The following is a 12,470-nucleotide window of genomic DNA, read 5'->3' as shown; positions in this document are numbered from 1 at the left end:
TCTCTCCAGGGGTTTTAAATAAAAATACTTAACCTTTCTCTGCTCTTTAGGTGCCTATAAAACACACACACACACACACAAGTTCATCTCTACAGACTTTATAACACAAAACTATGTCTAAGTAATAAATACAGCATATGTCTGTTACAAACTATAGTTGTAATTACATTATTTGTAGTCATACTCAGTGACATTAATTATTTTGATCCTTAGAACTATCCTGGAAGGCAAACATTACTATCCCCATTTTGCAAATGGAATTACCAACACTTAGGAAGAATAAATAACTTACCAAAAATCTCACAGCTAATAAAGTTGACGTGAAATTTACAACCAGGTCTGTTAGCATACATACATATATTACCTAGCTATGTCCACTGGGAAGGCCTAGATGCTACAACATCCCAGCAGCAGCGAACACATCCAGATCTTTATTTCTAACATCATTCTCTAATGAAAGGTATAAGGACTCCTTGGAGAAATGACTGAGTCTAGAGCTGGGGTGGGGAAAATACTAGATGAGCCTGGAGCATCTTGTAATGCCAAAGAGTAAGAAAACACTCAGAAAACAAAAGGATGGGGACATATCAAAAATGTGAAAGGATGCCCCATGGCCAAAGTTGGAACAGGTATAAACAAAGTATGAAATAAATGAGTCCATGATCTAAATAAATGAAAGAGTGAATAAATATATACATAAAATAAATGGGGAAGAAGGCAACAATCTTCCTTACAGAAGTTCAGTAACACACATATATGCTACCCCTTTTAGGAGGTAGTTTAATTCCATTACACCCTCCACACTGAACGTAGACTACACCAAGTGACTCACTTCTGATAAAAAGAGGAGGAGAAGGAAAAGTGACTTTACAGAGTAGACATCTGGCAAACGCTACCTTACCCAAGTGAGCAAGGTTAACATCACCAGTGACTTCATGTGGGTGACATGTATCCTCTGCCATGATATGATAAGAATGAGACGTCACTGCTGTGTATTCTTTCCGAAAACCCACCACCTCAATAATAGTAATAATAATAAATCATACAGTTCTAAATTGAAGGCATTATACTACAAAATACTTGACCAGTCCTTCTCAAAACTATTTGAAGTCATGAAAATCAAGGCAAGATTGATACACTGTCACAGCTAACAGCTAAGGGGGCATGACAACTAAATATAATCTGATTCCCTGGTCTGAATCCTGGAATAGAAAGAGGACATTAAAAAAAAAATGTCTTTAATGGCTGAAAATCTGTGTTAAATCCAAATTAAGCCTGCAGTTTAAAAAGAAAAAAAAAAAAGTCTGTCAGACTTTAAATCTCATGTTATTACAAAGGGAACTTTTATCTTTAAAAAAAGAAACTCATACCACAAATGCCCATTCTGTGAACTGAAGCATATTGTTGTTGGATTTGTTTTTTTAAGAGAGACTCTCACATTTCACAGAAAATCCACAACACAAAGGCTACTATAAAGTTAAACAACAAGTTCTGAAAGAGGCAACACAGAATGATGATTAAGAACACAGACACTGGAGTGAGACTGCCAGGTTTGAATCCTGGTTCTACCACTTACTAGCTGTGTGACCTTGGGCAAGTTACTTAACCTCTTTGTGTCTCAGTTGCCCCATCTGTAAAATGGAAACAATAATAATAAAAATACCTAAACGTGATAATATAGTGCTTATCTTCTTTAAGTTCATATATCCTAGATACATAGTAAAGTATTTATGGATAAAAAAACATGACATCTAGGAGTTACTTCAATGTAACTATGGCAGAAGGGAAAAAAGAAAGTTCTTCACTAACATAAGGGAATGAAGATGGAAGGTGAAGATGTAATAAAATCAACAGGTGTTCAAAAATAGAGGGAAGTGAGGGCAGCTTGGGAACTATGAGGCATAACAGAATGAGATCTGGACTAGGAATTAAGAGAGTATGGTCCCATAAGGTTTATTCTCTTTTTAACTACTTTATATTTTATTATTCTTTTCCACTGCCCAGCAAAAAAAAAAAAAAAAAAAAAAAATCTATATATTCAAACAAAGAATAAAAATAGTACCTATCTCAAAGGGCTGTTGTAGGGATTAAATAACTTACCGTAGGTCTAGGCTTAGAGCAGTAATTGGTACACAATAAACAACACCTAAGTGTCCCCTGCTATTCTCATTGCTCACTGCTATATCCTAGCATTTGGTGCTGACAGTTTCTCACACAAACAAGATGGACTAAAATAAATACTAGGAGTATTAATTGAGTATTTAATAAAGCCTCATTCCCAATACTAGGGTTATACAACAGATTCGACAATACTGTATTTCTAGAAGGATTTTCCTTTTCTTCGACAGAAAAAAATGTGCCATACTCCTTTGCCCTGGTTAAGCAAATTATGTTCTCTCTGGTCTAACTAACCCAGTAATATCATAAAATCCTACATGAGGTATATTATCATATGTGAAACAGATCGCCAGTCCAGGTTTGATGCATGAGATAGGGTGCACAGGGCTGGTGCACTGGGATGACCCTGAGGGACGGGATGGGGAGGGAGGGGGGTTCAGAATGGGGAACATATGTACACCCATGGCTGATTCATGGCAAAAACCACTACAATACTGTAAAGTAATTAGCCTCCAATTAAAATAAAAAATAAAATAAAATAAAAATCCTACATGAGGATGGTTTCATCTATCCCAGGTTCCTCGGGGAAATTACTCAAATGAGACCCACAGAATAGCCATACCTGGGAGGTTTATAGTAAGAAAGTCCTTCTAACAGCCGCTGCCAATGTTTATTCAGCTCTGCCTCAATCTGATTCTGGGAAAAAAAAGAAGGAAGTTATACCAATGCGATTTTAATCAGATTCTACGGTCACACTGAGGATAACATATTCCTTTGAGTCTTTTTAACATGCATCTTTCCCCACAGCTGAAATAATTTTGAATATAGAATTCTGTAGCCTGCTTTTCTTTGCTTAACATTCTAACATAATGATTTAACCTTATTATGAAAATCTTGATAAACATCCTTTCTAGTGGTTGCATAATATTTTACCAAGTGACTAGATCATAATTCATTTACCATTCTTCTAATATTAGATATACTTAAGCTGGCTGTAATTCTTTATTCATATGAATAATACTATGGTAAAGAACTTGTGCCCAAAATTTCTTCAGTACTTCTTTCTTTTAGATATATTCTCAGAAGTGGAATTATCAGAAGAGGGCATACAAAAAAATGTTAAAACTCTAAAAAAGATGTAACATTTATTATGTTAATTATAATCACAACACTAGTAATAATTGAATGTTATCTTAATACTTTAGGGCTTCCCATGTAGCTCAGCTGGTAAAGAATCCACCTGCAATGCAGGAGACGTCAGTTCAATTCCTCGGTAGGAAGATCCGCTGGAGGACGGATAGGCTACCCACTCCAGTATTCTTGGGCTTCCCTGATGGCTCAGCTGGTAAACAATCTGCCTGCAACACGGGAGACCTGGGTTCGATCCCTGGGTTGGGAAGATCCCCTGGAGGAGGGAATGGCTACCCATTCCAGTAGTCTGGCCTGGAGAATTCCAGGGACATGTATAGTCCACGGGGTCACAAAGAGTCGGACCAGACTGAGCAACTTTCACTTTCATTTTAACACTTTATCCTTACAGAGTCAGAAATGGGGGATGAACATGAAAAATTGTTCTTTACTGATTATACACTTGAAAATGCCCTAAAAACCTCAGCCTCTGTGACCTAAGCAGCTAGCTAAGTGGAAAAGGACAAAAAGGCAAGTCAGTATGAGATGAAGGAAAGATCTGAGACTCTTTCCTAGCCTGCAGTGGTAAAATGGTTTTTTTACCCCTACCCTCAGCAGCCAATCAAGTAGCACTGGTATCTTTTTAGAAAAGGAATCACTAAGATACAAAGAAAAGTAGAGACTTGGAAAACTTCAGCAGCTAGGCTGTAAGACAACACTGCATTTCAGTAGAGAGAATTGGGGAATGCATAATGCTTCTTTTAGAAATAAAATGGGAATTAATTTTAGGAATAAAAAAAGGTGTTTACTTCCTATTTCAAAGAGAAGGAGGAAAATATTTTTTGGTAATAAAAGCTACACAAAGAACCACAGACTCCATCCAAGAACATACCACTTACCAGTTCTCTCAGAGCTGACCTTCCTAGCAGAATTGTCCACAGTTCTCTACTGCTCCTGAAAAATGATAGAAAGCAGAGGTAAGTTTTCTCTTTTGGGAAAAAAAAAAGTATATTTTAGAATTAATGAAACATAGTAATTAATGAAATACAGTACATCTTCTATGCCAAGAAGATGCTTCAATTTAGTATTTCTGTCTCCTCCCTTTTCATTAAAATGTAGTGACTAATAAGGAACAAGAATCTAGAAAAAGACTAATCTATTTCAGGACTCCCATCACCTCCAGAAATACATGACATAATGTACTTTCTCAATCAAGCAAAGTCTAACAGTCATTACAAATGGCACTACCTTCACTGACTCCTTAATGAATTCCCACTAGGTGGTATCTGCAGTGCTAAATACAGAAGCCAAATAAAAACACAGGAGCGGTGGGGCCAGGTCTTGGTGTCAAATGGTGGTCTCCAGCACAGCTCACCCCAATGAGTACTCCCTAGTACCTGTGCCACCAGTGTCCTTGACCCCAGCGGGAGTCACAGCTGCCCCCCCACCCTGCCCGCCTCCCCAGAAAGACCCTCCAAGACCATCAGCTCATCACTCAACCACAGGCATATGAAGACTTCTGGAGAAATGTGTCATCTCTGGGGAATATGGAGACTGAGATGAAGAAAAAAGTGAGTCCTTCAATAAAAGTACATCACAGCAAGAGGAAACAAACAGAATGAAGGAACACAGTGACCCGGTGAGTGTATCTCCCAGAGCAGCCTCTGTCTTCTCTTTAGCATGGAGCCAGAGAAGCAAATTCCGCTTCCTACATCATATTTTCATATATGCTTTGCTCAGATTCACCAGCTATTACTTATTATTTTCTTTCTCCCTCTTTGTGTCTGTATAATTATATATAATACAAACATGCATATATTTGTATATATGTACACATGCACACATTTTCCCAAAACTATACAAAATTGTATTAGAGACATATTCCTATATCTGTAAACATTTCAGTGTGTTTTTCCTAAAAGCAAGGACAACATCTTACACAGTACAACTATCAAAACCAAGAAATTAGAACTTTCCTGGTAGTATAGTGGATAAGAGTCCACCTACCACAGAGGAAGGAGCTTGGCAAGCTACATTCCATGGGGTCGCAGAGTCAGACACAACCAAGCGACAAAGCACAGCACAGCCTAGCCAACGCAAGGAGCACGGGTTCAATCCCTGGTCTAGGAAGATTCCACATGCCGTGGAGCAGCTAAGACTGTATACCACAACTACTGAAGCCTGCATGCCTAGAGCCTATGCTCTGCAACAAGAGAAGCCACCGAAGCCCACACACTGCAATGAGTTGCCCCCAGCTGCCGCAAGCAGAGGAAGCCCAAGTGCACCAAAGAAGCCTCAGCACAGCCAATAAATAAATAAACAGGAAAAAAAAAAAAAATGATACCAGAAAAGAAAGCATGCATATAGTCCCTGCTTCCATCCAGTGAGCTCTTCAAATATACTCCCAACTATGTGCTAACCCCATTTCCTTCCCTCAGCCATGCCTTTGGAATTTCAGGAAAACTTGCTTTGTGTTTTGTTTTTTTTTTAATCTACAATTAAATTTCAAAATGCAGCCATTAAGAAATTATCTCAAGAAAGGATTATAAAAAGCATAGGGATTATATTTGGGGAGATTCTAAATAAGCCCTAGAATAGCTACCTGAAACAATTAACACTGCTTGAAAAGCCTATCTTCAGAGAGAAGATGAAAAGGTCCTAATAAAATATATCAGACAGTTAACAAGAAGAATGCAAGTTATATTAACTATGAGGATAAACTGAAAAATCTTTTCCTCATCAAAGCAAAACACAAAGCACTAGCCCTATCTATTTAAAAATGGTCTTTCAGGATTTTCCCATCAGAAGAGGATTAAATTAGACATCTAAAAATCATAAATCTCTCTCCTAAGGGTTAATGCTACTAAGAAAACAACTTCGATTCTGCTGAATCAATAATCACCAACTCCCACAACGGCACTGTGGAATCACTATAAATCATTTTTCTGATAACAAGCAAGCATTCACTATGTTAAAATTAGGAGATTAGATCCAGTTGATGAAATAAGTATGTCCTTTTGCACTGATGCTGCTGCTAAGTCGCTTCAGTCGTGTCCGATTCTGTGCGACCCCAGAGACGGCAGCCCACCAGGCTCCCCTGTCCCTGGGAGTCTCCAGGCAAGAACACTGGAGTGGGTTGCCATTTCCTTTTCCAATGCATGAAAGTGAAAAGTGAAAGGGAAGTCGCTCAGTCGTGTCCAGCTCTTAGCGACCCCATGGACTGCAGCCTACCAGGCTCCTCCATCCATTTGTACTGATAAACTATATTAAAAGGTACGACTAAATCAAGCCCTAAGAAATTAAAGACAGAAGCAAGCTCACTGTTTAAAGAAATGTATAGTAAATTTGTAAAGACGATAAGTATCTAACGTATTTGTTTGGTAAATATGACTTAGCAAAAAATAAAGGGAGGGCTTTATTTAAAATGTCATATACTGAGCAACTTCACTTCACTCACTTCTTACTTTATCACTTGGAGAAGGAAATGGCAACCCACACCGGTATTCTTGCCTGGAGAATCCCACGCACAGAGGAGCCTGGATGGACACGACTGAAGTGACTAAGCAGCAGCAGCATACTACTTTCACTTTACCAAAGATAACTTCTGGTTTGCACCAAAATTATCAGGTATCTATTATATAATAATAGCTAATAATGGGGCTAACAGTATCCCACAATTAATGGAAAGAAATTTATTATTAACTGAAGGCTCTGGTATGCCTGAGCTAAATTACTCTTTCTGGATCGGATCGTACATCTTCCAATTTCAGAAGCGTGGGCACCAGTGAGCTCTAATTTATCGGCATTTGCTTTCAGAACTTTGATCTCTAGCTAACTAGGTAGCAGTGATTCCCAAGAGACTCAGAATACCACTACCTATACTCAAGGACCACCTGCCAGGATCCAGAATTCTTTGTTTACTCAAATTCAAGCTGTGGGTTATTTGTTACACCAGAATCCATACAGTTCAAACAAACAAACAATTTCCCAAAAGAGTGTTTCTCAGAATGAAGTTGGTCCTCAGGCCAAACAGCCAAATCAGCTGAAAACAATACAGTAACACTGCAGAACCCTGGTCATTCCCAGAACCACACTTTCTCAGAGGTTAGGCTTGGGAAATCTACGTTGTAAAATCAATTCCTAAATTATCACTGCTGGAGGGCATCAGCTTGTCTCAGAGGAGCAGGTCAAAGACCTGGTCAGTATAGATTTTTTTTGCCTTTTATGTCTGACATATTGGCTTTTTTGGGGGCTGGAGAGGGGAGAAAAAGATTCTGCTACAAAAAAAGACTGCAGTAACTTTTATACTTACTAATTAAAAGAAGAAAATAGCTATTTCTTTAGAAATAAAGATTCTCATTTGCAAAACCAAGTCATAGCATGGTCTTTTGTTATAAGGTGTCAAAAATAATGTTTATTGAAAACAAGTTGGATAACAAGATTAGCCAACATTTACTGAGCAGTTACGTGGGGGACTGTGCTAAGTCTTTAATGCTTTGTCTTACTGAATATTTCAACTGACCTATGAGGCAAATACTATTACTATCCATATCATCTCATCAGGAAACTAAGGTTTCAGAGTGGTTAAGTAACTTCTGTAAGGCCACAAAGCTAATATTTAATGGAACCAGGGCTTGAACCTAGGCTTGCAAGACTCCAAAGTTTAATCATTATAAGACAGGGCCCCAAGTTGCACCCAGGAATTCACTCTGCAAGCAGGTAAAGACTGAGGTGAAGTTTTCTGTCCTACGGTGGTATATCATATACTCTAATATCGAGGCTGGCACACAGCAGAAGCCACCGCAATGAGAAGCCTGAGCACCACAACAAAGAGTAGCCCCTGCTCACCACAACTAAAAAAAAAAGCCCACACAAAAGCAATGAAGACCAGCAGAGCAAAAACTAACAAATCAATTAAAAAGAAAAAAAAAAACACTCCGAGTCCCTTTCAGACCTGCAAACTAACTGGAACAGAAAAACTAGAAAAAAATATTACATGCAGAAGTGCCAAGACATGGCAGAACAAGAGAGAACACAGTAGCTTATCAGGAAGGGAATCATCCTGGAAATGAGTGTTACTGGCTCAATTCCTACACATTTATGATCTAGGAATAACGGAAGCCAAATAAATAAGACCTTCACGACACTCATAAACTTAATGTTGGGAATGATAAAGGATGTTAAACATAACACAATCAGCAAAAAAAGTAGAAAGTACCAAAGGGCAGGACCCTAACAATTAGACACTACAAGGAATATAACCACATGGGACAGAAAAGAGTCAGAGAAGACAGTGACCGCTAGGAACCAGGGATTGAAGAAAGACTTCACCTCAAACTGAGACCTCGAGGTTGAGCAGGTGATTCTCAAGACTCAACAGACAAGACTGGAATTGTGATGTCCAATTCAAGCCTCAGGGTAACATCTTCTACATATCCTTTCAAGAAATGAAATAAGTGCTGCAGTATCTGTCATTTATTTGCACAATAAGTAAATAAATTTGAGGTAAGTACAAACTAAGGCACAGAAATTAAATAATTTGCCTCAAAAGTGAGATTCAAAAAATTTACTGACTTGCAGCCCAATGTTCCAGCAGACAACATGGAACTCCACTTCTATAAAAGCTGGAGTTAGTAGAAATAGGAAATAATTAGTAGAGAGATCCACGTGGTTGGAAACCTTTGGATGAAAGCAACTAAGAGATTGGAAATACCACGGAAGTAAAAATCCCTTTCATTAAAGAAGCCGCCTTGCCCTGCAGGAGCTAAATTTTACCCAAGATCCACAAGGACTGTAAGATAAGCCTGAGAAAAGGAGAGCACGGTGACCACAATGCTGCCCGACACAGAGCTGACATGATACAACGGCAGGAGGAAGAAACAAACCGGTTCTCACAAAGTTCAGAAGCAGTTCAATGGAAATTCCAAAGATGAAAATCTCACTCGAACAGAGAGGTGAAAGAAGTGACAAGTGGAATAAACATTTACTGAGAGTCTATTACTGCTCTTCTGGGTGTTGAGGCTACAGCAGTGAAGTGAAGAGGACAAAAAAAGTGGGGAAACGTTGCTGGAACAAGGGGAAAAAAAAGTGGCAGGGGCGGTTGGGCGGGACGCGTGGAAGGGAGAACGGAGAACACTTTGAAGCTGCAAGTGAGAGATGGAAGTGCGGCGATTCGGCTAAAGCTTGAGTGGGACACTCCAGTTGGGAGTTGGATTTGTGAGTCATCTGTAAATTACAAGGTGCCTCCCCAAGAGTTGTGGGAGTTCAAGGAGATAACGCGGAGAACCAGAAAGCGCGTCGCCAGGGTTTGGCGCTAGTACGCTAGTAAGAACTGTCTTTTTAATATTTTCTCTTCCTGTCCTTTTAAAACCCAGTAACAGCGCCCGGGATGCCGACTGAAGGAATCAATGCAAGAGAAAACGACTAGCTGGATGAATGAAAGAGCGGCGAAAAGAGGGCGGAAACCGCAAGGAGGTGGTTCCGCGACTCCCCGAAACAGACCCCCATGCGAGAGCACATGGGGGCACCGGGGGAGAGCCCGCCGGGCACGGGAGGCTGCGGCGGGGACCGGGTGGGGGCTCCCCGGGGCAACCGCGAAGCGCCCCGTCGCGCCTCGAGGGAGCGTCACACCGGACAGGAAGCGCGGGGAGGGGGGGAGGGGGCGCCGAGGGACGCACCGCCGGGAGAGGGCAGGGGAGAAGGGCCGGGTGAGGAGACGGGAGGCCGGAGCCTAGAGAAGGGGGAGGCACCGGCCCCCCTTTTACAGAAGCCGCCTCATATCCCCGCGCGCGGGGACCGTTTGGCCGTAACCGCCTCCCGTCCCGGCGCCCGTACACCTAGCCGGCCTTCGCCCTGCCACTGCCGCCACATCTCGCCCTCAACTCCCGCCCCGGCTTGCGCTTGGCTTGGACCCCGCGCCTCAGTCATCCCCGCCGACTCGGCCCGCTCCGCACCTCACACACGGACCGCCGGCGGCAGCCGCCATCTTCGCGCGCGCGCGCGCCCCAGCCCCGCCCCCAGACGCCACGCCCACGTGACCGCGCGCTTCCAGGGCGTGAACTGGGTTTTCGTCACGTGGCTGCGGGGGCGGGGCCAACATGGCGTTGCCGGGAGAGGTGAGGAACCCCGGGCAAGCGTGGCCGAGGCTGTGAGGGAGGTGGCGGAAGGGAGACGTCTACGCCGTGAGTGGGAGGTGGTGGACGATAGCCTGACGCCAACTCCCAGGCGGCATAGAGTGGCCTACAGTGGAGCTTCCCTTCTGGAGGGAGCTGGAGAACGGAGAAAGAAGGTGCTGGCAAGGCGAAGATACCGCTGTCTGCCGGGCGGGGATTAAAGGGCCAGAGTCCAAGGCATCCCTAGTCACCCCGGTTTTCTGTGGGTCCGGAGTCTAGAGACATGACCCGAGAGTGCGCTCCCCCGACCCCTGGGTCCGGGGCTCCGCTGAGTGGGTCCGTGCTGGCAGAGGCGGCGGTGGTGTTCGTAGTGGTGCTGAGCATCCACGCAGCCGTGTGGGATCGATACTCGTGGTGCGCCGTGGCCCTCGCGGTGCAGGCCTTCTACGTTCAGTACAAATGGGACCGGCTCCTACAGCAGGGAAGCGCGGTCTTCCAGTTCCGAATGTCCGCGAACAGCGGCCTACTGCCCGCTTCGGTAGTCATGCCTTTGCTAGGACTGGTTATGAAGGAGCGCTGCCAGGCTGCGGGGAACCCATATTTCGAGCGGTTTGGAATTGTGGTGGCGGCCACGGGCATGGCAGTGGCCCTCTTCTCCTCAGTATTGGCCCTGGGCATCACTCGCCCGGTGCCCACCAACACCTGTGTCATCTCGGGCTTGGCTGGAGGCGTCATCATTTACATCATGAAGCACTCGCTGAGTGTCGGCGAGGTGATCGAGGTCCTGGAGGCCCTGCTGATCTTCGTGTACCTCAACATGATCCTCCTGTACCTGCTGCCTCGCTGCTTCACCCCTGGAGAGGCGCTGCTGGTCCTGGGTGGCATCAGCTTCATGCTCAACCAGCTCATCAAGCGCTCTCTCACTGTGGTGGAAAGCCAGGGGGACCCCTTGGACTTCTTCCTGCTCGTGGTGGTGGTAGGCATGGTGCTCATGGGCATCTTCTTCAGCACCCTCTTTGTATTCATGGACTCGGGCACCTGGGCCTCTTCCATCTTCTTCCACCTCATGACCTGCGTCCTGGGCCTTGGTGTCGTCCTGCCCTGGCTGCACCGCCTCATCCGCAGGAACCCCCTGCTGTGGCTTTTTCAATTCCTCTTCCAGACAGAGACCCGAGTCTACCTCCTAGCTTATTGGTGTCTGCTGGCCACCGTGGCCTGCCTGGTGGTTCTGTACCAGAATGCCAAGCGGTCATCTTCTGAGTCCAAGAAGCACCAGGCCCCCACCATCACTCGAAAGTATTTCCACTTCATTGTGGTAGCCACCTACATCCCAGGTATCATCTTGGACCGGCCCCTGCTCTACGTGGCCGCCACCGTGTGTCTGGCTGTCTTTATCTTCCTGGAGTATGTGCGCTACTTCCGCATCAAGCCCCTGGGCCATACCCTGCGAAGCCTTCTGTCCCTCTTCCTGGATGAACGAGACAGTGGGCCGCTCATCCTGACCCACATCTACCTGCTCCTAGGCATGTCTCTTCCCATCTGGTTAGTCCCCAGGCCCTGCACACAGAAGGGTAGCTTAGGAGGAGCCAGGGCCCTAGTGCCCTATGCAGGAGTCCTGGCCGTCGGTGTGGGTGACACTGTGGCCTCCATATTCGGCAGCACCATGGGGGAGATTCGCTGGCCTGGAACCAAAAAGACTTTTGAGGGAACCATGACATCTATATTTGCCCAGATCATTTCTGTAGCTCTGATCTTAATCTTTGACAGTGGAGTGGACCTGAACTACAGTTATGCTTGGATTTTGGGATCCATCAGCACCGTATCCCTCCTGGAAGCCTACACTACGCAGATAGACAATCTCCTTTTGCCTCTGTACCTCTTGATATTGCTAATGGCCTAGCTGCTGTGCATTAATGATGGAGGAAGCAGGGACATGGGGAGGACCAATGGTCCCCAGAGCAGCCAGCCACCTGGGCTTGAAGAGCCAAGATGGGAAGAAGCAGATTTAATTTTTCAACTGATTCAGATTTAAAATAAAAATCAAAGCACTCCTGGTTTTAGTTTTGCTGATATTTAAAAATGCAAAAAGGCTTAAAGTCTAGTGCAGCAGCT

At 43.9% G+C, this 12,470-nt stretch overlaps 2 protein-coding genes across 4 annotated transcripts in view; one reads left to right on the top strand and one right to left on the bottom strand.

The window, feature by feature from the left end:
• Window positions 1-10,348, bottom strand: part of NUP188 (nucleoporin 188) — a 42,842-nt gene extending 32,494 nt beyond the window's left edge. For all 3 annotated transcript variants that reach the window (XM_055541349.1, XM_055541351.1, XM_055541352.1), the window contains exons 1-3: window positions 10,200-10,348; window positions 4,146-4,200; window positions 2,741-2,814 (exon numbers count right to left, since the gene is read on the bottom strand). In XM_055541349.1, the coding sequence (XP_055397324.1) occupies window positions 2,741-2,814; window positions 4,146-4,200; window positions 10,200-10,345 (275 nt within the window). In that variant the 5' untranslated portion in view covers window positions 10,346-10,348. The remainder of the gene's footprint in view (window positions 1-2,740; window positions 2,815-4,145; window positions 4,201-10,199) is intronic.
• Window positions 10,349-10,626: 278 nt separating this feature from the next.
• DOLK (dolichol kinase) lies at window positions 10,627-12,411 on the top strand. Its single transcript, XM_055541353.1, has one exon. The coding sequence runs from the start codon at window positions 10,642-10,644 to the stop codon at window positions 12,256-12,258; it is 1,617 nt and encodes a 538-aa protein (XP_055397328.1). The 5' UTR covers window positions 10,627-10,641; the 3' UTR covers window positions 12,259-12,411.
• The last annotated feature ends 59 nt before the right edge of the window (window positions 12,412-12,470 follow it).

Source organism: Bubalus kerabau, chromosome 11 (assembly GCF_029407905.1).
Source record: "Bubalus kerabau isolate K-KA32 ecotype Philippines breed swamp buffalo chromosome 11, PCC_UOA_SB_1v2, whole genome shotgun sequence".
NCBI lineage: Eukaryota > Metazoa > Chordata > Mammalia > Artiodactyla > Bovidae > Bubalus > Bubalus kerabau.
The sequence above is the reverse complement of the archived record's forward strand: the minus strand, read 5'-3'. Positions and strand labels throughout refer to the sequence as shown.

Coding starts and splice junctions, on each gene's coding strand:
- DOLK (XM_055541353.1), top strand. CDS start 10,642: ATGACCCGAGAGTGCGCTCCCCCGACCCCTGGGTCCGGGGCTCCGCTG.